General features: G+C 37.0%; 1 protein-coding gene across 10 annotated transcripts in view; it reads left to right on the forward strand.

The window, feature by feature from the left end:
• Positions 1 to 27,194, forward strand: part of ATG10 (autophagy related 10) — a 291,958-nt gene that overhangs the window by 201,338 nt on the left and 63,426 nt on the right. For all 10 annotated transcript variants that reach the window (XR_008525345.2, XM_003776622.5, XM_054555710.2 and 7 more), the window contains one exon: positions 4,049 to 4,146. Coding sequence is in view for 9 of the 10 variants with exons in the window: in XM_003776622.5 (XP_003776670.1) it covers positions 4,049 to 4,146 (98 nt within the window). In the remaining variant the exon portion in view is untranslated. The remainder of the gene's footprint in view (positions 1 to 4,048; positions 4,147 to 27,194) is intronic.

Here is a 27,194-nt window from a genome sequence, read left to right on the forward strand (position 1 = left end):
GGCTAAAAGTTGGAAGATGGTTACCCATTAAAGGTGAATTTGTTTGGCGACAACAAAATCATTTGGAAGCAAATATATGGAATAAAATAAGTATAATTTTTTTCCTTTGATTTAAACCTATTTGGGACAAGTAAGTAATTAGTTACTTGTCTGGCTCTGAAGGCAGTTCAAAAGTTCAAAGGCAGTTCCATTGACAGAATTACAGCATTGTTGGAATAAATATTGGTTGAATTTGCTGAATAGTCAGGTAACCTCCCTAGGTGACTGTTTTGAGGAACAGTGGTCTTTTGAATATTTAAGACCTGATATGCTTGTTTTAAAAACATGTAGTCCCACCAGGCCTAGCATGCCACCAGCAGGGGGTGCCAAACACAGAACTTAGATAGGTGCTAAAGAGACTTTGCAGTGGCCCTTGAGATAGCCGTTATGGGCCTAGAAGAAGCAGATATTTTAACAATGGTATTATAATTGCTTGTTGACCTTCCTCAGTTTTTTTAAGGGGGTTAGATTTTGGAAGTTGGAGACCATGGTTTGGAGAGGGTATTCATGGAGGTCACAACTGTCTAAGCCATCTCAACCAGTTGCATCATTGTGGATGTATAACAGACTTGCACTGTTATGTTACCAATTTTTCCATCGGTTTCCTTATTTGAAGAGTCTACTTTTCAAACAAAGCTCTGGTTACAACAATCAGAAAAGCACCCAAGTTGGTTTAGAAAGTTGGGGTGAGAAGAAAATAGCGCTTATTCTGAAGAAAAAGAAATAAAGCTTTGCTAGGCCTCATTGGGATTACAGCTAAAGGACTCCACTGAGGTAAATGCTTTCCTGGCCTCTTGTCTCTGCCCTTCCCTATATAGCCACATTTTTGTAAAGATGGAGTCTCACTTTGTTGCCCAGGCTGGTCTCAAACTCCTGACTTCAAATAATCCTCCCACCTGGGCCTCCCAAAGTGCTGAGATTACAGGCGTGAGCCACTGTGCCCAGCTGTTGTTGTTGTTGTTTAAGGTGATGAAAATGTTCTAAAATTGATTGAGGTGATGATTGCACAACTCTACGAATGTAACTGAATTGTACACTTCACATGGGTGAATTCTATGTACGTGAATTATGTCTTGATAAAGTTATGTGTGTTTTTTTTTAGTCATTGTCTTTAAGTGATGAATGTTAGTGATATGCATGTAGTGCTAGTGATCCCCTACCCAGCCCTGGTGGTCTTTCCACTGGTTGGCACCTCTCCCTGGAACGCTGTGCCTCCCAGTGTTTGCACACAAGTTACTTTCTCACTAAAGTCTAAAATTGCAAACCCACCTCTGGCTGGCACTTCTTAGCCTGCTTTACTTTTCCTTTTCACCATAGTATGTATCACCTCCTAAGATAATATACAGTTTACTTGTTTATTGTGTTTATTGTTTATTTTCACACACACACGCACACACACACACACACACACCCCAAGGCATAATGTAACCTCCATGAAAACAAGGATGATTGTTTTGCTCACTGATGTATCACAAAGGCTTGGAACAGATGCCTGGCATATAGTAGGTGCCCAATTATATAAAACATCTACTTCTAAAATTAACTTCTATCCAAACCATTTACTCCATACTTACATTGTTGCCTGAAATACTTTAAGGAATAAAATTAAAATCATTACTGATTACCAGATATGAAACCCAGCATTCTTCTCTAGGTCTGAAAAGCTTTATGTTAGTAGAAATAAAGTTAAGGAAGGCATTTTTTCATCATTTATCATTTACTCAGTAAATATTTATAAAGCATTTGCAATGCGTCTGCCCTCAGAGGCAGCGTGGACCAGCAGGAAGAGCACTAGTGAGTCCTGGGATCTGGATTCAGACTTCAGTTCAGTCATGAACCGGCTGCGTACTTTTGGCAGATACATATTTCCTAAGACCTTGGCTGCCCTATTTATAAAATTAGTGGTTTTACTAGCTCTAACATTTTATTATCCTACTACAGGTATTTGATTACTTCTAACTTTGATGTGTAAAAATTATTTTAAAAGCATGTCATTCTATAATTTGATTAGTTTACTATTTGACACTAAAGTACTTAAGATCTTATTTGCCTCTTCCCACACCAATACACACACACACGCACGCGCACACAGACACACGCACACACACACACACACACACACACACACATATGCATGCATGGCATGTGCATATTTCAAAGATGCATAGTGCTTAAGAGCAGAGTTTGGCCCTACTCTGTAAATGTGTTCAGAAAACAATATAACACAGATACTGAAGGCAGCTTGTTTTTAACTTGTAGCTAAACATGACATTCAAATGTTAATTGGATGAATAAATCTTGTTCATTTTACAGACATAGAAATGTCAATGGAATAAGACTATTTATCACAAGATAATGGTCTCCTGCCGCCAGATAAATGCCAAGATGAAGATACTTATTGAAAATGTATCAAAATATTCTATTGCTATTTATTGAAAATAAAGGTTGAGGAAAAGTTCAACTTTTTAGGTCAAACATGAGAAATGCCCTGCTTATGATATTAGTATGGTACTATATCAAAGATGATATGCACGGTATAGCAACATGGGAAAATTCTAAGAAATAACAGTCTAGAAATGAATCTTTTAGGTTTGAGAATTACTGGAATAATTGTGTGAGGGCTGGGAGGAGATTCCTAATATTTATTGAGCTCTTATTGTGTGCCTAACACAGTCCTGGGTGCATCCACTAATGTAAGCCTCAAAAGAACAATACCCAGAAAGGATCATTATTCTCATTTTGCAGGTAAAGTTAAAAGCAAAATAATTTGCACTCACATGGAGAGTAAGTGCCAACACCAGGATTTGAAACTTAGTCCAGATTCCAAATCTAGTGCTTTTCCCCCCAACATCATACATTTCTACTTATACTTGGAAGTCTTAATACAGTGATTTTTGGAGCTCTTGAGTAGATTATGTTCCTTATGCTTTGTTGCCCTTGATGACCAAATACTTCTTTGGTCTAAATATTCAGTATATTGCTATGTGAAATATCTTTAAGTGATATCATCCATTAGCCCAAAAGAGCACTCCCATAAGTCTTGAGGGCCTTATAGCTCTGAATGGATCAAGTTATATTGGATTCTAGCATTAAGACACCTTCTTTCCAGTAGTGTATGCTTTGAAATCTTTAGGTGACTTCTTCTTTCTGCTTTCTTTTCAGAACTTAGATACCTATTTTTCCACTTTACTTAACCTTGTATATAATGTGAGTGCCATAGTGGTCTTTGTAAAATACATTGTTTGGGTGGATACAGAGGGATAATTGAAACAACTTGAAGAAAAAGAGCATTATTGTTCAATAAAGCTTTTACTGCCCTCTTCATGTCAACCCCGTTCTCTTGTCCCTTCCCACCCCAAGAGTCCCTTTCTCCACCTGCCATAGAAACCAAGTGTTAATATCTCTCTTCCTTGGACCATCAGTGAGCTTCAGTCTTCTTCAGGCAGAGACCACTCTACTGTAATATACTTGTCATAGTTTCCTCAGTAGATGATAGGCTCCTTGTTAGGAGAAATTGCATGTTTTTCTTCTCTCTATTCTCCATGGTACCTGATGGAGCGATTTGGACATTACAGATACTCCATGAGAATGTGAAAGATGCATATGTATGGCTTCTTTGTTTTAAGGACTAGAGGAAGTATGAAGGATTCAGAGTATTCATGGTGCACCTTTATGAATATGGGAGTCTGTTGGTTCCTTTGCCTGTGCTTGCATCTGTCAGTTCTCTCTAAAACACATTTGGATTTTATTTATTTTGTAAAATTCCTAGAGGCAATGAATGAGCAGATAATTTAAATGCTAGATGGATACAAAGCTGAGAAGCTTGAATGTTTAAATTTCCCTCAGGAAGAAAATAGTAATTCATATAGCACTCTCTTGATATATAAATAGCATGGGCACTGAAGATCTTTCTAAAAGTCATGATATTCTTCCAGGAGTTTTAGATTGACACCAAGCACCATTGTGTCACATAAATTACTAACTCAGTCTTTACCATGCACTTTCACAGATGGGAGACCTTTAACTCTGAAGGACATATGGGAAGGAGTTCATGAGTGCTATAAGACGCGACTGCTACAGGGACCATGGGACACTATTACACAACAGGTCGGAGAGTATTGTCATTTTATTGTATGCATGTTATTGTATTCTTTCCCTCTGCTCATCTTTGCTTCTAGTTCCCTCTCCAACTCTTTTCCCTATTTCACTCGTCTATATCTTTACATATTTCACCTCAAAGACAGTTGCCTTAAAAAAAACCTTCCCAGACCCAGTCTTGGTTTAGCCACTCTATTATAAGCTCTCAGAGTGCCCTATAATTATCCTTTAGAATGCTTATTCCAATTTTAAATTACATATTAGGATGATTTAAAAAAATTGATGTCTGTCTTTTCCACTATACAGATACTCCTTGACTTACAATGGGGATACATCCTGATAAACCCATCGTAAGATGAAAATATCTTAAGTAGAAAATGCATTTAATACACCTAATCTACTAAACATCAAAGCTTACCTAACCTACCTTAAATGTGCTTGGGACACTTACATTAGCCTACAGTTGGACAAAATCATCTAACACAAAGCCTGTTTTATAATAAAATATTGAATAGCTTCATGCAATTTATTGAATACTTGATTGAAAGTGAAAAACAGAATGGTTGTATAGGTATCAAAATATGGTTTCTCTTGAATATGTGTCACTTTTGCACCATGATAAAGTCTAAAAATTGTTAAGCTGGACCATCCTAAGTCTGGGACTGTCTGTACTGTGAGCTCTCATATAGGCAGACCATGTCTCTTTTATTCTTCATTGTACATGCAGCACCAGCACAGTACTTATCATGTAGTATGTGCTCAATAAAAATGTATTAAGCAAATGAAAATAGAAACTAAGTTGGCTTATATATTAAGAAATAGATGATTTGGCTTATATAATCTACACTGTTTTACAGTTTTACTCATAAATACATTTGCAAAAGGAAGAGCTTTTGATTAATAATATGGTTGTAATAGTGATTTGCAAAAGTAGAGAAAATAGATCTGCAAAAGTAGATATAAAAAGTAGATTTGCAAAAGTAAAGAAAATGGATCTGTCAATCATATAAGTCATTACTGCCTTGCTAAAATCAGTAGTTATTTTGGAAATTTAAAAGTACTCATCACCTTGCAACCAATCATGATCTCCTTAAAAATAATTTTTACTTATATCAAAAATATTATTTTTTCCAAGCTTCTGTTCAGCTTAATGAAAGCTTCCTTTAAAAATGACTTTATCAGTTATTAGAATTTTTATGCCCTCTTATGTGTTTGATCATAATGACAGTTTACCTCCCAATCGACATAAGAATCCTTAGCATCTCGTAGGTGGTTCTTTAACAATGACCATTTTCTAGGTTTTAACTGAGGACAAAACTAGCTTTAGGTATTTGTATCTTTCACACTACCCCTCAGATTAATCTTTTCTCTTCCCACTGTCACCCTCCTAGATCAAGCCCTCTGACCTCATGTGGAACAATTAGTAAAGCCTCTTATCTGTGGTCTTCTGCTCCTTTCCTCTCTGCCCCTTACCTGTAGTCATATCTTTTTAACCACCGCTGTGCTTACTTACCTGTGCTCAAACCTGCAATAGTTCTCCGAGGGCCTATGGGATGTGGTCTAAATGCTTTGCCTGGGCATCAGAGGTTGCCACTCCCTGGTTCCAACCTGCTCTTCTAGGTTTATCTTCTCCTCCTCCACTCTACACAGCTCTTGCCAAATATGGTTATTCATCTCTCTATACTCCTCTTGTGCAGTTTGTTCTTGGGATCTTTTCTAGATCTAATGCCTTCCCTCATTTTTCTGTATGCATTACCTGTTACTATCTGTCCTCTCATACATTCCCTTCTCTGAAACCACCTCAACTCAGAAAAATTGCCCCTATGAAATCCAAATCTGTAGACCAGGCATTGGTGGTGCTATGAAGAAGGATAATGTGAAATATGAGAAAACCAACCCTAAAGATTTGGCAAAAACATTTTATTTTATACAAACTATTTTGGATTAACCTTTAAATATGTCAAGATGAGTCCTAAGAGTTCCAACTTCTAGTGTCTTGTCAATGGCCACAAACTGTACAAAAATTTGTATTGTAGAGTCCTTATCCACAAGACCCAGAAAATGTTTGGTTGTGGGAGTCAAGATAGATGGCAAAAGTTAGAGGAAAAAAATATTCAAAAATATATGTGTATTTAACTTTACACCCATTTATCAACTCTTTCTCAATTCCATTATACTCTTGAATCTGGTTCTTACCATTTTCCTTTTCTGTCTCTAGCAGATAATTAATCTCCTTAATGCAGGCCTGTATATAGCACAATTTATAGTGGTCTATGATATTTTATATTTTAATTCCACATGTCTTGGTTCTGACCCATGACATAAGAAGAAGATTTTGATACAATGTTGCCATAGATTTCTTTTTATTGATAGAACTCTTACATTGTTAAACTCACCACTGAACCAATCTGTATATAGATTGTTTTTAATAGAATTGACTAATGTCTTTCATTTTATAGTTATTTCACTGTCACACAGCCTATTAGTGTACCATCTTTTTCCTCCCTATCATAGTATGGTATTACAGATCAAATCCTATCACAACAAGCATTACTCTTTCTAACACCAAGGCTGGGGCTCACTTAATAGGAGGGATATTTGATATAACCACACTACAACACAACTATAAAACTTAGGTGGTCCTTTGGAATTGATCTTATTGGGATTTGATCTGTGAACAGATATCCTACTTCTAATAACAATGTTTATTTAAGCTTTAAAATTGCTCATCACAGTGCATGTCGAGGCATTACAGACCAAGTAGGGGAAACTCATTTGTAGCCTTTGCACTACTTGGCATTTGAAAATCATCATGAATATTTCCTTTGGAGATCTTGGCTTTTAATCCCAGATTGGTTAATGGGTTGGTATTTATATCCTCTTCTTTGCTTGAGATCTTTGGGAGAATGGGTCTTCATTTTTTAGTACCACATACAAAGAAAAAACAAGGTATCCTCAGTGAGATGGAGGGGGAGAAGATGATACAGCACCAGGGAAGAATGGGCTGATAGAATATTGGTGGTGTTGAATAGTAGGCACTGTTTTGCAGAATTATACTAAGGAATCATTAGATTGCGGACTGAACATGATAATAATATGCTGTCCTCCAGAGTGGCTTAAAAACAAAAGCAGCCTTTGCGTAATATAAAATGCATTTCACTTCATTTTCAGGCCTGATTGTGCTCATATAGTTTGTTGGTCTTCATCTTTAGTAATCACACTTCTGTTCTTTCAGCATTTGTCTTGATGATAAGGACCTATTCATGTCAGATGTAAACCCCCTCTTTTGAAGATAAGCCACTCATAAATTTCATACATTTGATTATGGTGATTACTTACTTGCTTTTGTCCAACATTACAGACTACCTATTATATCAACCCTGTAGCCTAATAAAAAAACTTCTGAAAGAAAGTTAACAGATACTTAGGTTGGATCTGCCTTAATTGTTATAGTGAGTGTTACAATAATGATCACTGGAAGGTGTTGGCTCTATGTTTTAAGAAAGGAATTCCTGTGATCTTGGCATGGCCTAAATTCACAAAATAAAAATGGGTACCTTCAATTTCACTTTAAGGTATGTGTGTTTATGTGCAGGGGTGTATAGTGGTCAGATAAGTAATTTTTTCTTACTGGATTCTTTTTTTGAACTTTATATTATGGAAAATTTTAAACACATACAAAAGTAGAGATAATTGTGTAATGTGCTTATTAGATGAAGAGTTTGTTTTTTTCCATGTCTCATACAGTTAGGAACTTTTTTGAAGCAATTCCTAGCATCATTTTATTTCATCCCTACATATTTAAGTAAGTATTTTTAAAAGATAAGAGTTCTACATGAATGTTCATATCAGTTTTATTTATAATAGCTCAAAATGGAAAAAAACCCAGGTGTCTTCAGTGGATAGATGGTTAAACAGAGAGTAGCATACCATTACCATGGAATACTACTCAGCAATAAAAAGGGACCAATTATTGATATACTCAGCAACCTGGATGAATCCTCAGAGAATTATGCTGAGTGCAAAAAGGCAATCCCAGAAGTTGCAGAGTGTTTGATTCCATTTCTATAACATTTTTGAAATGACAAAATCATGGACTGAAGAACAGATTTGTGGTTGCCAGGTGATAGGGAGTGTGAATGGGAGGGAAATGGCTGTGGCTATTAAAGGCAATATGAGGGAACCTTATGGCAGTGGAAATGTTCTGGATCTTCACTGAATCAGCATCAGTATCTTGTTTGTGATATTGTACTATAGTCTTGCAAGATGTTACCATTAGGGGAAACTGGATAAAGGATATAAGATATCCTTTTGTATCATTTTTAAAAATTTTTATGTTTAAAGTAGAGATGGGGGTCTTACTGTGTTCCCCAGGCTGCTCTTGAACTTCTGGCCTCAAGTGATCCTCCTGCCTTGGCCTTTCAAAGTGATGAGATTACGGGCATGAATCACTGCACCTGACCTCTTTGTAGAATTTCTTACAACTAAACATGAATCTACAATTATCTCAAAATAAAATATTTAATTAAAAAAGGCAAGGACTCAAAAAAAAACATAACCACAATTCTATTATCACAAATAAAATTATTAATAATTTCTTAATATCATTAAATAAGCAATTAATGTTTAAATTTCCCAAGTTCTTTTTTTATAGTTTGTTTATATCAGGATCCAAAATAAGGTTTACACATTAAAATAGTTAACATATCTTAAGACTTTTGGAATCTTACAGATTCTCATTCCTCCATCTCTTTTTTTTCCTGGTAATTTTTTGTTGAAGAAACAGGTTGTTTGTTCTGTAGTGTTTTGCCGTCTTGATTTTTTTTTTTCTAATTGTATTTCTGTGGTGTTTAGTATGTTCCTCCCTGTATTTTTTTATAAACAGATAGTTAGATCTTGAGGCTTGATCAAATTCAGGCTCGGTTTTTTGGCAAGAATACTTCATGGTTGTTTCTGAGTATGCCATCAGGGGGACATTATGTCTGGTTATCCCTCTTTTTTGTGATGTTAGCAGCCATCAATGATTATTGCCTAGACCCATTAATTCATTAGTGGTTGCAAGATGGTGATGTTCTAATTCTATCATTCATTATTTATTAGTTGGACTACTTCTATAATGACAAAGTTTCTCTCTCCATCTTACTTACCTGAGGTATGCTTTGATTAGGAAGGGCAGGATAAATGCTTGATTCTATCGCTTTGTGAGCTAGCTTTCAAGATAATGAGTTGGTTCTCTAGTATCCTCCAAAGGTAACCAAGAACCTTAAAAAATATGTCTTTATGGATTCATAAATGTTTTGTATGTGTCCGTTCATAGTAGTGGTTATCTTTATTGATGTGCAGTTTACCTCATCTTTAGCCAGTGGAAGTCTGGCCAAAGACATTGGCTCCTGAGTCATTTTGATACAACCCATGTGGCTTTGATGGCTTCCTTGTTTAGTGGTATGACAAGTGGTTGCACATGCATGTTGTGCGATTCCTGCCCAGACTTGTTGGAGTCAGCCAAGGAGAACTGGTTCCTTTGGGAAATGGTAGTGCCTTTGTCTGGGTGTTGGAGCCAGAGAGAGTGGATTTGACTCTGTATGCCACCACTTACTAGCTGCATGATCTTGGTTAAATTACAAAGATTCTGTGTCTTAGTTTGATTTTCCATTAGAGGTAACAGTAGCATCTACACAGAGCGAATGGGAAGACTAAATGAATCAATATATATAAAATACGTTGTACATTGCCTAGCACATAATAGGTAGTAAATGTATTATGTAATTATTATAATCATAATCATTATTATTTTTTCCAGGTAAATATAGTTATTTCAGTGATTTTCTCAGCCATTGAAGATTAAGCTATGCCAAATTTAGGATCCCCCCCTTCCCACCCTGGAATTGATACTAAACTTCTGGACCCTAACTAATAATATCTACCCCAGGGGCTCTGTTTCAGGTCTGTGCTGCCTCTTTCTCCTCCTCTCTCTCACCCTCGCTGTCTCTCTCATCAAACCTTTGCTTTCTAGGACCACATCCTGCCTTTTGTGGGCCTTAGACACATTTACCTTCACGGACTCCTTTCTCCATAAAAAGGTATTAAAATTATATTTTATAGCTGCATTATTAGAGAGATGACTGTATTCATACTATATATTAAAATACTTTCTTTGACCTACAAGTTTATTATTTAATTTTTAAAAAAGCAATTAAAATATTTTCACGGATTCCTAAAGGTGTTGTAGACCCCAGGCACTATGCCTACTCTGTCTAATGAATAAGTCAGCCCTGCTACACCTCACTCTTTTCTGCTACCGCAACAGGGCTGCAGAAACATCAGGTGGCTGTCTGCAGTCCTTCTATGCTCAGAAAAGTCTGGCTGCCCCTCCTGTTTTACAGCTGCCTAAATATAATGATGATGATGGAAGGGACTTTTCTTCATGAAACCTACCGTGTACTAGAACCATATCCTCTCTATTCTCAAATTTCCAAACCACAAGAGATTCTATTGTGTTGTGTCATTTTGTATGCATGTATATGCACACACATGAGCACATGCACATACACATGCCCCTCTTTGGAAATGGCCTTTTCAAAATTGCCTCTCTCCAAGCCCCTGCTTTCCTTCCCAGCTCTGAGGAGAGAGAGTTGTATATGAAACTCAATCTGTATCTTATCTCCTTTTAAATATATTCTTTCTAACACTTGAACTATGTGCTTAAATTTGGAAACCAAAACTTTGGAGGTTCTTTATTTTCTGATTCCATATGTCTGGGAAAGGAAAGTACAAGTGAATGAATGGGGTTGGATGGATAAAAGTGGGAAGAAACTCGTGGATTATTTTCCTCATTTGATCCTACCATGCAAGTATTTAATGCTACATAAGAGTAAGTTTAAATGTTTGTACAGAGTGGAATAGGAGAAGCCTGTGCAGCACACATTTTGCATGTCCCAAATACCACTGAGTTCCTTTTGAAGACTTTGGAATGCCTAAAACATGCAAAAACATGACAATTAATTTTAGTGGGTTTCATTATGTTTCCATGATAAATTTCTCAGGGTAAAAAAAATGAAAATAAAAACACAACAAAAAAAACATACTCCTTTGGTGAATAGATTGCTTTTGACTCTCAGTGATGCAGGAAGTCACTGGTTAAGGATTCTTAAATAATGAAGCTTGATATGTTGCCTGGTGATTTATAATGATGGCTGATAAACTGATGATTTAATTGTGCTTCCTCTAGTAATAATCTTAAGTGCTCAAGTGAAGTTCCAGTGATTGGCTTTCTTCTAAACTCAGTCTCCCTGGAGTCTTTAGGCATCTCTTTTACGGAACATCTGATAACTGACTTTTAACTGTTTCTATTTTAAATAATACAAATCAATTAAAACACACAGCTGTTTAACAAAACTTCTCAGTGTTGGTATAGGTCTCGGTGGGTATTTCCTGATGGCTGATAATGACATCAATTTAGTGCACCTGGTAGTATCTGTGTGAACTGGAAGTGGTTTAATTCTTAAATGACGAGAAAATTAAAAGCCTTTATGGATTGCTGCTGCTTCTTCAGAATCACTGCCAGTTTCCTTTGCAGGCCTCTTTCATGGTGGAGCTTTATTTAAATGGGACTACAGATATCATGTGATTGTTTTCTCTGTAATTTGCTGCTAATTTATTGAATCTGAGTTTCTAGGTATTAGCTGTGGGTATTAATAAGTCATTTAGGAGGCAGGTTTATGGCAGCACAGTAAATGTATCTACCTTGCAGGCTTTTTGTAGAAACCTTCCTATGTTTTAGCAGTATTCAGTGATTCTGCCACACTTTATTGTCTCAGGAATGTGAGATATACTCTCTTTGTTATATCCTTACTTTGGTATCTTAGAGTAATAATGACAATTCTGTTTGTCTCTGTCTCTACTAGCAATTATTTTTAGATTATCAGTCTCTACATGCATTGTGACTTTCAATGTTTATTAAATGTTGATGCTATGGGTACCATACATGGTCAGGATACTTTCCATATTCATTTTTTTTTTTTTTCAGACAGAGTCTCGCTCTGTCACCCAGGCTGGAGTGCGGTGACATGATCTCGGCTCACTGCAACCCTTACCTCCTGGGTCAAGTGATTCTTGTGCCTCAGCTTCCCAAGTAGCTGTGATTATAGTCATGCGCCACCATGCGTGTATTTTTAGTAGAAAAAAGGTTTCTCCCCATTAGCCTGGCTGGTCTTGAATTCTTGACCTCGAGTGATCCGCCAGCCTTGGCCTCCCAAAGTGCTGGGATTACAGGCGTGAGCCACCGCGCCTAGCCAATATTCGTTTTTTTATCCATTCGAAAATGTTTACTGTCATTCATACTCCATTGTGCTTTTCCTGTTTGGGGAAACAAAAGCACATTTTAATGAATTCTGTTTGTTCCTTAGACTTTCCCTACATTAAGAAATATATGAAGAATGGCCAGGCATGGTGGCTCATACGTGCAATCACAGCTACTCAGGAGGCCGAGGTAGGAGGATTGCTTGAGCCTAGGAGTTTGAGGCTAGCCTGGGTAACATAACAAGACCCCATCTCTTAAAAAAAAAAAAAAAAAAAAAAAAGATTATTTGGGTGTAACTGATTTTTACCAGAAGTGTCCAGAAATCTCACCTTTAAAAAAAAGGCATATGGGCCAGGCATGGTGGCTTACACCTGTAATTGTAATCCCAGCACTTTGGGAGGCCAAGGCAGGTAGATCACTTGAGGTCAGGAGTTTGAGACCAGCCTGGCCAACATGGGGAAACCCTGTCTCTACTAAAAATACAAAAATTAGCCAGATATGGTGGCGGGCGCCTGTAATCTCAGCTACTCAGGAGGGTGAGGCAGGAGAATCACTTGAACTGTCGGGAAGCAGAGGTTGCAGTGAGCAGAGATCATGCCACTATACTCCAGCCTGGCAGCCTGGCAGCCTGGGCAACAGAGTGAGACTGTCTAAAAAAAAAAAAAAAAAAAAAAAAAGGCATATGAAACTTCTTTCTCACTATCTTTCACTAAGTAATTTATTTTCTTTCTTTTTTTTTGAAACTGTGTTTCACTCTTGTTGCCCAGGCTGGAGTGCAGTGGCGCGATCTCTGCTCACTGCAACCTCTGCTTCCCGGGGGTTCAAGTGATTCTCCTGCCTCAGCCTCCCAAGTAGCTGAGATTGCAGGCGCCCGTCACCACGCCTGGCTAATTTTTGTATTTTCAGTAGAGACGGGGTTTCACCATGTTGATCAGGCTGGTTTCGAACTCCTGACCTCAGGTGATCCACCCACCTCGGCCCCCCAAAGTGCTGGGATTACAGGCATGAGCCACCACACCTGGCCAGTGACTTATTTTTCTTAAAACTTTTTTGGCTTTACACCTTGGAGTGTTTGTGGAAAGTCCTAAATGCATATTGAATGCTATTTAGGCATTGGTATAACAGTGCTTTCTCATCCAGCTTTTACTTTCTAAAATTTTCTGACCATTAACCGCTCATTAAGTGTTTAATCTAAATAAAATGGGAGTTGATTTATTGTTGGATTCCTGTTGTATTGATTTCTAAGATGTTTTATCCCATTTTAATGGGAACTTAATATATATAGCTAAACAGGATATATTTCTTATAAATAACCAGGATGCTGGATTTCGGTCTTATTACCTCTTTAAGTTGAAGTTTATTTCACTACATAATAAAAACAAGAGGCTGGTTAATGTTCTTTGTTATGTGTACATCTGTTGAGCAGAATATTGCTTAGCTTTTTACCATCAAAGTTACACTTTTGACTCAGCATGTGCTTTGAATGTATACAAAGGCCTTCTTTTAAAGAATCTCCCAGCATTTCATTGATCCCTGGAATTACTATTTCTTAAAAAGGAACAGCTTATCAATACAAAAATAAAATACCATTTAAAATATTGAATGATTAATTTTAATATTATTCATCTTAGCACATTTCATTTTGATAATTACCTACCATCAATTATTAATTTTTAATAAACATCTTAGTCCCCAAACTTCAAGTCTGAGGAATATTTATATTCTTATTTCCAGTTTTTGAGAAAGAGGTTAATGGCAGGTACACAGTAAAGCAATAGCTTGGAGCAGGTGGAGAGGCCCGGGGGCTGGGGATGAGGACCAGAGGCAGGCACAGGACCTGGAGGGGAAATGGAACACAGGCTCTGCTGCTACACTTACCCGCGTATGTTTTGAGTCCTTAGTAAGGAGTATATGCTACCTCAGAAAGATGCTATTTGTTTTATCTTATTTTTTTGTACAATAGTTCCTGTATACACATAATTCCACCATGCAGTTATTGCACATTATTTTCTTCCCATTTTCTACTCCCTTCAGCTTCTCTTCTTACTTGTCATTCTCTCTGGTTCTCTCCCATGTCAGCTGCAAAATTCTCCATATTACACTTGCAGCCTGTATTTTTTAGTTAAAAAGTTGGTCAATAAATAGAGATAATACCAGAATATATAAAGTATTTGTGCCAGTTACATTTTTTTGTAAGCTGATGTTATTTTTTTCAGTACATTAATGCAGTGTTACTTCCCTTTGTCCAATCTGAATTCCAAAACTATTTCAAGTGGTTTGTATACATACATTCTAATATGCTAATAATACATACATATACTATAACCATCAAAGCAAGTGAATAATAACTAAATGATGGATGGGAAAAGACAGTTTTAATAGAAAACATAAGCTAAGGAAAGATTTTGAGCTTTCTAAAATAACAAATAACAAAAAGGGAAAGCCAATTAAATACATTGCTTTCATTCTGTTACAGAAGGAAACAGACAAGATTATCAGGAGAGACAGAGTTTTTCTTGTATTAAATTCTAGATCGATCATTTCACAACTATGGAAAAATAGTCTTCTTTATAGATACCACTTAAACCAATTCCAGGAGATGGGGAGAGGGTGATGCTCAGTTGTAGTTGTGTGAGAGTGTTATACTAATGTACTCTGTGTGTGTAGGTTTATACTGTTAAAGTCTTTACTGGCAGCTTACTGTTCAAATTCAGCCTACAGATGTTATTTTAAGTGTTTTGAAATGTTTTTTAACTTTCTTTTTGTTTTTTGTTTTTTTTTGGAGATAGGGTCTCACTCTGTCGTTGAGACTGGAGTGCAGTGGCGCGATCTTGGCTGACTGTAACCACCGCCTTCTGGGCTCAAGCGATTCTCCTGCCTCAGCCTCTCGGGTAGCTGGGATTACAGGCATGCACCACTACAACCCAGCTAATTTTTGTATTTTTAGTAGAGATGGGGTTTCACCATGTTGGCCAGGCTGGTCTTGAACTCCTGACCTCAAATGATCCATCTGCCTTGGCCTCCCAAAGTGCTGGGATTACAGGCATGAGCCACTGCACCTGGCCGTTTTTTAATTTGAATAACTTTAGACTGAATACTTGCTCCATAGTTAATCATGGTCACCTCCTCTCCCTATTTCCTCTTACTGTCTATTTCACTTATTTACTTTGCCTGCCTGTCTTCAAAAAGCATTTGAGTTTGCCTATTCTTGTATTGATAACAAGATGCAAAGAAAGAGCTTAGAGATTCTGTATGGATCTGAGCATCTCAGTACATATTTTGCACTGTCTTCAAATAAAAGTGGTATGATCTGGGCTTAAAATTCTTTATAATCATTTTTTCTGATTGAAAAAATAATATATTCTGAAAATTTTAAATAAAATACAAAATATCATAAAGAAGAATTATTCATAATCCCAAATGTTAAAAGTTACCACCGTTAACCTTTCAGTGCATAGCTTTCCAGAAGTTTATATATAGCTTTATCTATAATGTATATTCATATATATTATATATAAAAATACACATGCAAATGAATCATACTATGCACCCTTTTATTTTGAAATTTACATCACAGACATTTTTGCATCCCAATATTTAAATACATCTTCATTTTCCCTTTAATAGTTGTGTAGAATTCCGGCAAGGCACAGTGGCTCATGCCTGTAATCCTAGCACTTTGGGAGGCCGAGGTGGGCAGATCACGAGGTCAAGAGATCGAGACCATCCTGGCCAACATGGTGAAACCCCGTCTCTACTAAAAATACAAAAATTAGCTGGGCGTGGTGGCGGGTGCCTGTAGTGCCAGCTACTCAGGAGGCTGAGGCAGGAGAATGATGTGAACCCGGGAGGAGGCAGAGCTTGCAGTGAGCCGAGATCGCGCCACTGCACTCCAGCCTGGGCAACAGAGTGAGACTCCGTCTCAAAAAAAAAAAAAAATGGGGAGAATTCCATTGTAAGGTAAGGCCGTAATTGTTTTAACCAATTTTATGTTGTGAACACTGAGTTTTTAAAAAATGTGTATTATAAACAAGTTTCTAAGTGAACATCCTTGTATATATAATTGATGCAATTGTCAAATATTATTTGGAATAAATTCTTAGAAGTGGAATTGGTGAGTCAATGAGTATTCACATTTTAAAGGTTTTATTAGATATTCCCATATCAATCTCAGAAAAGATGTACTAATTCTAAGATGCCAGCAGTGTCTTAGAGTACTCATTTCTCAAAGTGCTCACTGATACTGGTCATAATCATTCTTCTTAATGTGTTACAGTCTGATGTCAACCAGGCTTTTGACTGGAGTCATGGATCAATCAACTTAACACTGAAGTTACTGATAAATAGCTGAAATGTAGGTTTTTCTTGCAATTGATTGGCACATACATTTTAGACACTGGAGTAGTTGACATACTGTCGGAATTAAAGGGTCTGATTTATATTCTTGCCAAAGCTGAACATTGTTTCTGCTGTCCAGAGTTGGTCTGTAGGAGTACCTGCCAGCAGAGCTGGGCTTTTCTTTGTAAAATTCATTAGATTTGCATAAATGGTTGAGCAGAACTCCATGGAAGCCCTTAAGATCTGCTCTTTTAAGCATGGAAATACTACTTCACACATATTCTTTCACTTAGTCTTTGAACACCCTTATGAGGTTGATACTATTCTCCACACTTTAGAGAAGGGGAAACTGAGACACAAAGAGATTAAGTAACATGTTAAAGGTCAAACATCTAAGTAAGAGAACTGGACTTAGAACTCAGATGCCATACTAGGGAGCTCACGTCTTTAACCATTATGTTTTACCTTCTCCCACAATAACAATCTTATTCTCAAAATGGTATTATATTATTTTAAAGCAGAACTGATCAAGTTTTAGGTCATGAACCCCTTTTGAGAATATCAGGAAAGCTCTGGACTCTTTCCCCAGACACACAAACTATCGCAGCCCTAATCAGGAGTCCCCTAGGACTCGTCAGGACATCCAAATCCTTGGAACTTGTAATAGCTGTAGTGGATTAAAACTCAACTTCCAATCTGCCCTTCTTCTCATGCCCTTCCTGTACTGCAGACACTGGAAAGCTAATACACAGTTTTCACACGTCTCAAATAGGGGCCTGAATTTGGTTCAGGAATATCATAGTAGATGCATTTGTGCAGGATTTGGAAGGCAGAAGCATGTGGAAACTGCTCTTGTCAGAAGCATTTCTGGCATGGAGGTTGTCTACGTGACCTTGACAGAGGCTTCATTGTCCAGAGGACGGGGCATCCATTTTGCTGGTGGGAGTTGTAGCAGGTGTGCTGTGGCTCTGGAGGTGGCCACATAGGGTCAGGTTTTTGTTCACTGGAGTGGGGATGTGATTCTAGAATGACAGATTCGTGACCTGAGAAGAGGCGGTAGGTTGGATGGTGTTCAGTTCTGCAGGATTGCTTCAGGAATTTTTCCTGGAAAGTCATCTAGAATTTGTTTATTCAGTCCTCTCTCCCTATTCAACTAGCCAGAGAGCTTCAAGTAGAGAGTAGATTCTGGTTTTTGCAACTGAACATTGACTGATACCATATTATATAGCTTGACCCAAAGAGAGTTTCTTCAACAGGTTAGTGGTTGGGCTCTGGAGTCAGAAACACTTGGGTTCTTACTCAGGTTCTTCTACTTATTAGCAGTGTGACCGAGGACAGTTATTAGGTGTTTCACCTTCCTCATCTGCAAAATAGGAAATTATTTCTACATAAGGAATATTATAAGGATGATTCCAGTGGGTTGTTATGAGAATTATGTGAGTTAGTGCATGTTATTTGCTTAGCATTGTGGGGCACATAGTTGATACTATGAATATCTATTATCATTAATCCATAAATATCATGGAAAGGAAAAGCAGTGGACACAATTTCTATTCTATATAAAATAAAGCACTGCTGGTCAATAGAATTGTTGAGCTTCAGGTTTCCTACAGCAGTGCATTCACAGGCTGAGGCTTACAGCTTATTGAGGAGAAAGCTGACATAGTATACTTAGTACATTTACTTACCTACATAATGAATTGTGTCATTTTCATTCAAAAGAAGACTTAAAAAACTGAATTCTCTGGTAGTAAAATTTCTTCCTCAGGAGAGACCTTCAGCTTTAGATGATTAGTTGGATATGCTGTTTACTATGAGGTGGGGTTGGCAGATCACAATAGGTATGTCCCAAGGCTACAATGGCAGGAGAATAGCCCATCTGGGCCTCAGTGAGAATCTGCCTCCATAGTGCTTCTCCCCCAGCCATGCCATTAGCAGTTGCATTCTACAATCTAAAGTTGTTATTGGGCCTGTAGCTAAACCTACAGCTTCCCATTGAAATACAGATGTATCTTAGTATGTCCTACAGTTCATCTAGAATTGGATAGTGTCAATGTTGTACTCAATTTTTTAAACCACTTGTTGGTGAAAGGAGTTAAATTGAATACATGTCTAAGTAGCTTCCTCTCATCAATAGGCTCGTTTTCTGACAGATTTTCTCTCCTGTCTCCATCCCTAGCCCTATTGAAATCATCTTTAATAACTGAGATTGCAGTGATCTGTCCTTCACAGCCTCACACGGCAGTTTGGGTTTTTCAAATTTAAACTTGTTCATATACAGCTAGGGTAAAACCTCTACTAGAGGATAGTCAGAACAAGGCAAAGCCTTAGACTGTAGAAGGTCGCATAGGGTAATCCACGTAAAGGTTTTTACAGCTTTCCTTTCCCTACCTCTACTTAAAGGTCTTCATGCGATCAAATTAATTGCAAGCAGCTGTTAAAGGATTGCAAGCAACTGTTAAAGGAGAAAATAAGTTTAAGGGTGAGTTCTATAAAGTAATCACTTTTGATTTGCCGAAGTCTATCTCATTGGTAGAAATAAACAGCAAAATCAAATTATTTTTTACATAAAAAAATTAATTTCAATTTCTTCACAAGCGTGTTTGACATCAGTTGCTTTATCGAATGATAAAGAATAGAAAGGCTAAATGATCAATAGTGATAGTTTCTTGGATATGCAAATGACAGTTCTCCTTGGACTTTGCTTTAGGAGAATTAAGTCTTAACTTTACACAAGTTTGGTGAAATGTTTTCCCTATTTATCAAGCCTGTCCCCACAGCTGTGGACCATGGGGGAACAAATTGTCTCACAATAGGTCTTTCTTCTGCTGATGAAGCTTTAATAAAATCATCATTTCTTGTACTCCTGTCTCATGAAATTATTGTGTCAACTAACTTGCATTTCATACTGGGTTCAGGAAAGCCCTGTATGTGAGTGAAGACACATTGGAACTATTATTTGTGTGTGTTAGGGTGTGTGTGTGGGAAAAGGGACACATTTGGAAGTAGCCAGGTAAAATAGGTGGGTCTTTGGAGCCCTCTACCTTACTTCAATCAGAGTACCTCAATTTTCTTCTGTTTTATGGTATCTTAAGAGGTCTTATTTGCAGAAAAGTGTTCTGCTGCTTTAAAATGTTTGTAAATGGCTGAGCTAGAGGGCACGTTGCCTGGATGTTATTTGAAAGATTGTCAAGTTAAAGGCAGGCAACTGACACTGACTCATGTTTGGACAAAGGGAATTTTAGTATTAAGATATGAACTTAAATATTCCTGATTCAACAGGTGTATATTTTAAGAGAGTTATCAGGAATATACAAGTCCATTTTGTTTCTTAAAAGTTGCTCAGAAAAAAAAAAGTCTTTTGATCTTAACTGAGATCAGTGTGGCCAGGCCTTTTTATCTGCTAAAATTATTCTGTTGAGTGATTGAATAAAAATAGTGCTTAGATCCCACAGCCTTGGATATTGGATAGTATGGATTTCATTCTTTCACAAGGAGGCAGTTTCTAACCTCTAAAAGTAGGGCCCAAAAATAAGGTGATCAGGACTTTTGAATTTAGTTCTTTTTCCTGGCATCTTATAGGAGACAGGCTTTTGGCCCTGTAGGTATGCTCTGGAACTCCCTTGGAATCAGAAAATGTAGCCAGTTAACTTGGAAACTAAGGAGCTTAAGTTTCTATTGCTGCCAATAGTGACTCCCTTGCTTCTGGGTTATTAAGCTAACCTAGGTCACTTGTACCTTTGATAAAGATGGCCAAACTGCACATATACCAAAGTGGCTCAGGGAAGTCACCCAGGTCACCCCATCTTCCTTGTTAGTTCACAGTCTGCTTTCACTCTTGTCTCATTCTTGCCTGGCTTCAAACACTTCAGGCACTTTGCTTTGTAACCTAGTGTTGACCCTGCTGGTCCCATGAACTTGGTATTTGAGAGTAGACTTCTTGATGCACAAGCCTGAGCTCTCTCTTGCCAACATTTGCTTTGATCTTGGTTCCCTATGTTACTTGAAAAAAATTCCTCCTGTCTTTTTCTGGCTTGCAAACAATACTCTATCCCCAAACTTGGCAGGACCTCTCTAATCATACCAAACTCTTTTTAGCCAGAATTGGACAGAGACTAAAGAAATCTGAAGTATAGCATAACCAACCCAGTCACTGAGATGGGAAGTTTTCTAAACCAGTCTAAAGACACTGGTGACTGTCTGGGTGATGGTTTGCAAATCTTAAGGGAGCAAAGTGTAGGTCATTGAGGGTCAGCCCAGAGGAGATCTTGGAGGGGTTTGTATGGGAAGGCAAAGACTATGTTTATCAGGAGTTTACGTGTGCTCCCATTCCTTCCTCCTCTCAGCCTTTGGCAACCACTAATTTAACTTTTTTCTCTATAGAGTTGCTTATTCTGGAGATTTTATATCAATGAAATCAAACAATATGTGGCCTTTTGCTTATAGCTTCTTTCATTTGGCATGTTTTCAAGGTTCACCCATGTTGTAACACATATAAGTACTTTATTCCTTTTGACAGCTGAGTAACATTCCATTATAATAGATATATGACATTTTGTTTATCCATTCATCAGTTGATGAACATTTTTGGTTGTTTCTGCTTTGTGACTGTTAATGAACAATGCTACTATGAAGATTTGTGTACAAGTTTTTATATGAATATGTTTTCAGTTTTCTTGTGTATATACCCTAGCAGTAGAATTGCTGGGTCATGTAGTAACACTATTAATTTCAAGTAACTGCCAAACTAATTTTTACAGAGGCATCACCATTTTATATTCCCACCAGAAATGTATGAGGGTTACAATTTCTCCCCATCTTTGCCAATTCTGTTCCACTTGGCATTATCTTTCTTTTTAATTATAGCTATTCCACTGGGTGTGACGTATCCAATTGTAGTTTTGATTTACACTTAGCTAATGTCTAATGATGTTGAGTATTTTTTCATGTGCTTATCAGCCATTTGTATTTCTTCTTTGGAGAAATGTATACTCAAATCCTTTGTGCACTTTAAAATTAGTTTTTTTTCATTGTCTAGTGGTGAGAGTTTTAAAATATATTTTGAATACTAGACCCTTATTGGCTATATGATTTGCAAATTTTCTCCCATTCCATTGATTGTCTTTTCCCTTTCTTGATAGCATTCTTTGGCTCACAGAAGTTTTTAATGTAGGTAAAGTCCAATTTATCTATTTTTTTATTAGATTTATTTCACCTTAGGTATTATATCTACAAAACTGTTACGTATCCTAAGGGCACAAAGATTAAACCCTATGTGGTCTTCTAAGAGTTTTATGGTTTTAGCTTTTACATTTAGGTCTTTCATCTATTTTAACTTATTTTTGTATGTAGCAATGAGGTAGGGGTGCAAATTCATTACTTTGCATGTACTAATAAATATCCAGTAGTCTCTGAACCATTATTTGTAAAGACTATTCTTTTCTCACTTAATTATCTTGGCACCCTTGTCAAAAATCAATTTACCACAGATGTATGCATTTATTTCTGGACGCCAAATTCTATTCCACTGTTTCATATGCCTATCCTATGTCAGCGTCACACTGTCTTGTTTACTGTGGCTTTATAACAGTCATTTTTCAAAATTGGGAAACATAAGCCCACCAACTTTGTTCTTTTTTTTGAAGATTGTTTTGGCTAGTTTTGGTTCTATGCATTTCCATATGAATCTTAGCATCAGTTTCTCAATTTCTGTGAAAATGTTAGTTGGAATTTTGATATGGATTGCACTGGAGCTATACTTCAATTTGAGGAGAATTGCCATCTTAACAAGATTCTATCTTCCAGTTCATCAGTATGGAATGTCTTTCCATTTACTTAGCTCCTCTTAATTTCTTTGAACAATGTTCTAAAGATTTTCAGGTGACAAGTCTTGGATTTTTTCATTAAATTTATTCCTACATATTTTGTTCTTTTTGATGCTGTTGTGAATGGAATTGTTTTCTTAATTTCATTTTCATATTGTTCTCTGCTAGTGTATAGAAATACAACTGATTTTTTGCGTGTATTTTTTTTGTATCCTGTAACCTTGCTGAACTCTTTTATTAGCTCTAATAGTTTTTTGTGGATTTATTAAGATTTTCTATATAAAAGATCATGTCATTATGGCATGTCTTGATTTTTGATGACACGGAGAATACAGGTAATAGCATGTTGTCTGAAAAAGAAATTGTTCAAGAACCCAAATTCTCTAACCCTAACCAGCTTATCTGTCTGTCTATCTATCTATCTATCTGTCTATCTACCTACCTACCTACCTACCTACCTGTCTGTCTGTCTGTCTGTCTGTCTGTCTGTCTGTCTTGGGAATATGACCTGTGCCTGTGTCCATCCTTTGGCATTTGGATGTGTCATGAGTCCTATTTACATTACTTCCCATTGTTCTCTCAGTCATTTTCTTCCCACCCACCTTCTCCAATGGTTAATTGCATCCTTCTCTGATTATACCTTACCTCTCTGTCCCATTATTTTCTTTCTATCTATCTATCTATCTATCTATGTATCTATCTATCTATCTATATAGATAGATAAAATGATTTGTTCAACCAAAGTAAGTTCTTTTTACTGTATCACATTCAGCAGTTCAGGTGACTTATCTCAGCTGAGTTTCAGTACCCTGAGAAATCTTTTTGCAAAGGACTGGAGTTTAGTAAGAAGTCCATTTCTGGATCTATGATGTTTTCCTCAGTTCCTGGCTAACGCCTGGTATTGTGTGCCCTGTTCATGGAAAAATAGAACTCCTCACATACTTTAGAGTGAAATATGAGGGAAATTGAGAAACATAGGAGGATTGGGCCTGGGGAAGGTTGACTAAGGGGATTTAGCTGGTAATACAGAGTATTTTCCTTGAGATTTTCATTTAATTCACTTGCTTAATTGTAGGTTTTTGTGGAAATTTACTTTTTAGACATTCTTACTAAATAATATTAGACTACATAAAGAGGGAGTGGTATAAAAATTTACCTTTACTCAAGTGAAGTAGAAGGTGAGCAAAAGAAACCAGATTTGCATTTAATAAACAAAATAGAATGCTAAGTCGCCCAGGCTGGAGTATGGTGACAGGATCGTGGCTCACTGAAGCCTCCACTTCCTGGGTTCAAGTAACTCTTGTGCCTCCACCACCCAACATGGTAGGTAGTTGGGATTACAGGTGTGCACCACCATGCCTGGCTAATTTTTGTATTTTTAATAGAGAGATGGGGTTTTGCTAGTCAGGCTGGTCTCGAACTCCTGGGCTCAAGTGATCTGCCCGCCCCAGCCTCCCAAAGTGCTGGGATTACAGGCGTGAGGCACCAAGGCAGCCAAGGATGTGCACTATCTACATATTTTCTGTAGTTTTAGCCTTAACTGTAAACTCAGTCCCCCAAAACAGAGATTTTACAACCTGAATCTATGGTCTAAGAAGTTATTGCTCTCATTTTGCCACATTCTAAGGACAGGCCACTGTTATTATTTTAACTGAAGAAATTCCCAAAAGGGAACAGTACTTGGGATTGGGGGACTTGCTTGAAACTATTTAATTGCTGTTTTGCTTGACTTTTCACATTGACTCTTCTGAAGACCGAGCATCCTGATTTTTGTCAGTGAAGTATTACCTAATGTTTAGTATGATCATTTACCGTTAGCTTCCTAGAAGGAGCATGATATACAGTAAACATTTCCAGGTACAACATTCAGCTTTCACACTGATACATTATATAGCTAATTTTCTCCTAGTTTTTCCTGAAAATGTTCCAGTTAAAAGCAGGCAGCTTCTTCTGATCATTTATCTCAGCCACAAGGAATCTTCAATGCAAAATGCTCATATTTATTTCTTTTTAAAGAGAAGCCTGGTGAAAATTTTGAAATTTTAGTAAGAGTAATGAAGGATTTCTGCTGTTATTAAAAGAAAACAAGGTAAGGAATCTTCAAATTAAAACAGTATCACCAGTATTAATTGAGTAAACATTTTCCTGGACACATATTTACTGATTTTTGGTCGATTTTTCTCAAAACATGAAAACTACATTTATTTCTTGGTAGAATTTGTGTGCTTGTGAGAGATTGTCTCAAATTTTCTTTTTAATAAATTTCCCAAGTCTTGACGGCTAACTAGACTTGCAAGTCTTTAAGATGTATTGAAAGGAGCATAGACTTTATAGCAAGAAAGAGGCAGGATTCAAGCTGGTTCTCCCCTTGCTATGTCTTGGGGTAAATTACCTAAAAATTATTTTACCTAATATCAATATAGCCATGTTAGCTTTCTTTTGGCATTTGTCTGGTAAGTCTTTCTCTACCTTTTAACTATTAAACTTGCTCTGGTTTATTCATTTCCTTGCATATAGAACATTATTTTTAAAAATTTACATACAGTAAAGTTTACCTTTTTTGGCAGACAGTTCCGTAAGTTTTAGAAAAATGCAGAGATGTGTAACTGACCAAAATCAAGATACAGAGCATTTCCATCCTTCCTCCACCCAAATTCCCTTGTGCAGCCCCTTGTAGCAAACCTTTTCTCCCACCCCAAACCCTTGTTCTCTGTCCCTATTGTTTTACCTTTTTCGGAATGTCATATATGGATTTCTAGGCTTTTGAGTTTGGCTTCTTTCACTTAGCACATATATTTGAGGTTCATTTATATTTCAGTATATATCGATAGTTTATAACTTTTTATTGCTGAGTAGTATTCCATTGTATGAATGTACAGCATTTGGTTTATCCTTTTACCAGTTGAAAGACCTTTGGGCTGATTCCAGTTTTTGGTGATTAAGAATAAAACTACTAAAAACACTCATTTGTAGGGTTTTTAGTTGACATAAGTTTTCTTTTCTCTTGGATAAATACTTAGGAGTAAGATTTCTGGTCTATATGATAATTTTTTTTAATGCCAGACTATTTTGCAAAGCATTGGAAGCATTTTGTACTCCCACTAGCAATTTCTGGGAATTCTAGTTCCTCCACGTCTTTACCAGCACCTGGTATTGTCAGTTTATTTATTTACTTTAACTATAACAATAGATGTGTAGTAGTATCATAGTATGGTTTTTGTTTTGCACTTATTTAATAGCTAATGATGTTGAATATCTTTTCATGTGCTTGTTTACCATTCATATATTTTCTTTCGTGAAGTATCTTTTCAAATCTTTCCCCAACATCTTTTTTTTTTTTTTTTTTGAGGGACAGGGTTTGACTCTGTTGTCCAGGCTGGAGTGCAATTGCACAATCATAGCTTACTGCAGCCTCAAACTCCTGGGCTCAGGAGTGATCCTCCCACCTCAGCCTCCTGAGTGGCTAGGATTATGGATGTGTGCTACCACTCTCAGCTATTTGCCCATTTTAAAAATTGGATTTTTTTTTAATTAGATTCTTTTATATTCTTATTGTTGGGTTTTGACAGTTCTTTACATATTCCAGATATAAGTCCTTTGGCGGATATGTGATGTGTAAATACTTTCTCCCAGTGTATGACTTCTTTTTATTCTTTTAACAGTTTTTCACAGAGTGAGAGTTTTTAATTTGTATGAAGTCCAATTTATTTAAAAATACATTATTTATTTATTCATTTTGAGACAGAGTCTCCCTCTGTCACCCGGGCTGGAGTGCAGTGGCGTGATCTCACTGCAACCTCTGCTCCCCGGGCTCAAGCAATTCTTCCGCCTCAGCCTCCCGAGTAGCTGGGACCACAGGCATCTGCAACCACACCCAGCTAATTTTTGCATCTTTAGTAGAGATGGGGTTTCACCATGTTGGCCAGGCTGGTCTTGAACTCCTGACCTCAGATGACCTGCCTACCTCAGCCTCCCAAAGTGCTGGGATACAGATATGAGCCACCTTGCCCGGCCTAAAAATATATTTTTTAAATCTACTGCACTTTTGGTATTTTATCTAAGAATTGTTTGCCTAGCCCAAGGTCACAAACATTTTTTCCTAGACATTTTATTATTTTTATTTTTAAGCTTATGTCTAGGATTTATTTTGATTCAATTTTTATGTAAGCTGTGAGGTTTATTTTATTATTTTGTGTATGAATGTCCAATTGGTGCAGCTCCATTTATTGAAAATACTAAGCTTTCTTGATTCAGTTGCCTTTGCACCTTTGTCAAAATCAATTGACCATATTTGAGTGGGTCTATTTCTGGACTCTCTGTTCTGTTTCATTGATCTATTTTTCTGTTCTTCCACCAATACCACATTGCCTTGCTTATTGTAGCTTTATATTAAATCTTGATAAACCCTGTCTCTAAAGAATGAGTCTTCCAACTTTGTTCTTTTTCAAGAAAGAACCTTTAACTTTCTGTGTAAGTTTTTGAATCAGCTTCTGAATACCCACGAAAAATACTGCTGAGATTTTAACTGGGATTGTGTTGAATCTGTGGGTTGATTTGGAAAGAATTAACACCTTAAGGAGTCTTCCAATGTGTGA

Source organism: Pongo abelii, chromosome 4 (assembly GCF_028885655.2).
Source record: "Pongo abelii isolate AG06213 chromosome 4, NHGRI_mPonAbe1-v2.0_pri, whole genome shotgun sequence".
Classification (NCBI taxonomy): domain Eukaryota; kingdom Metazoa; phylum Chordata; class Mammalia; order Primates; family Hominidae; genus Pongo; species Pongo abelii.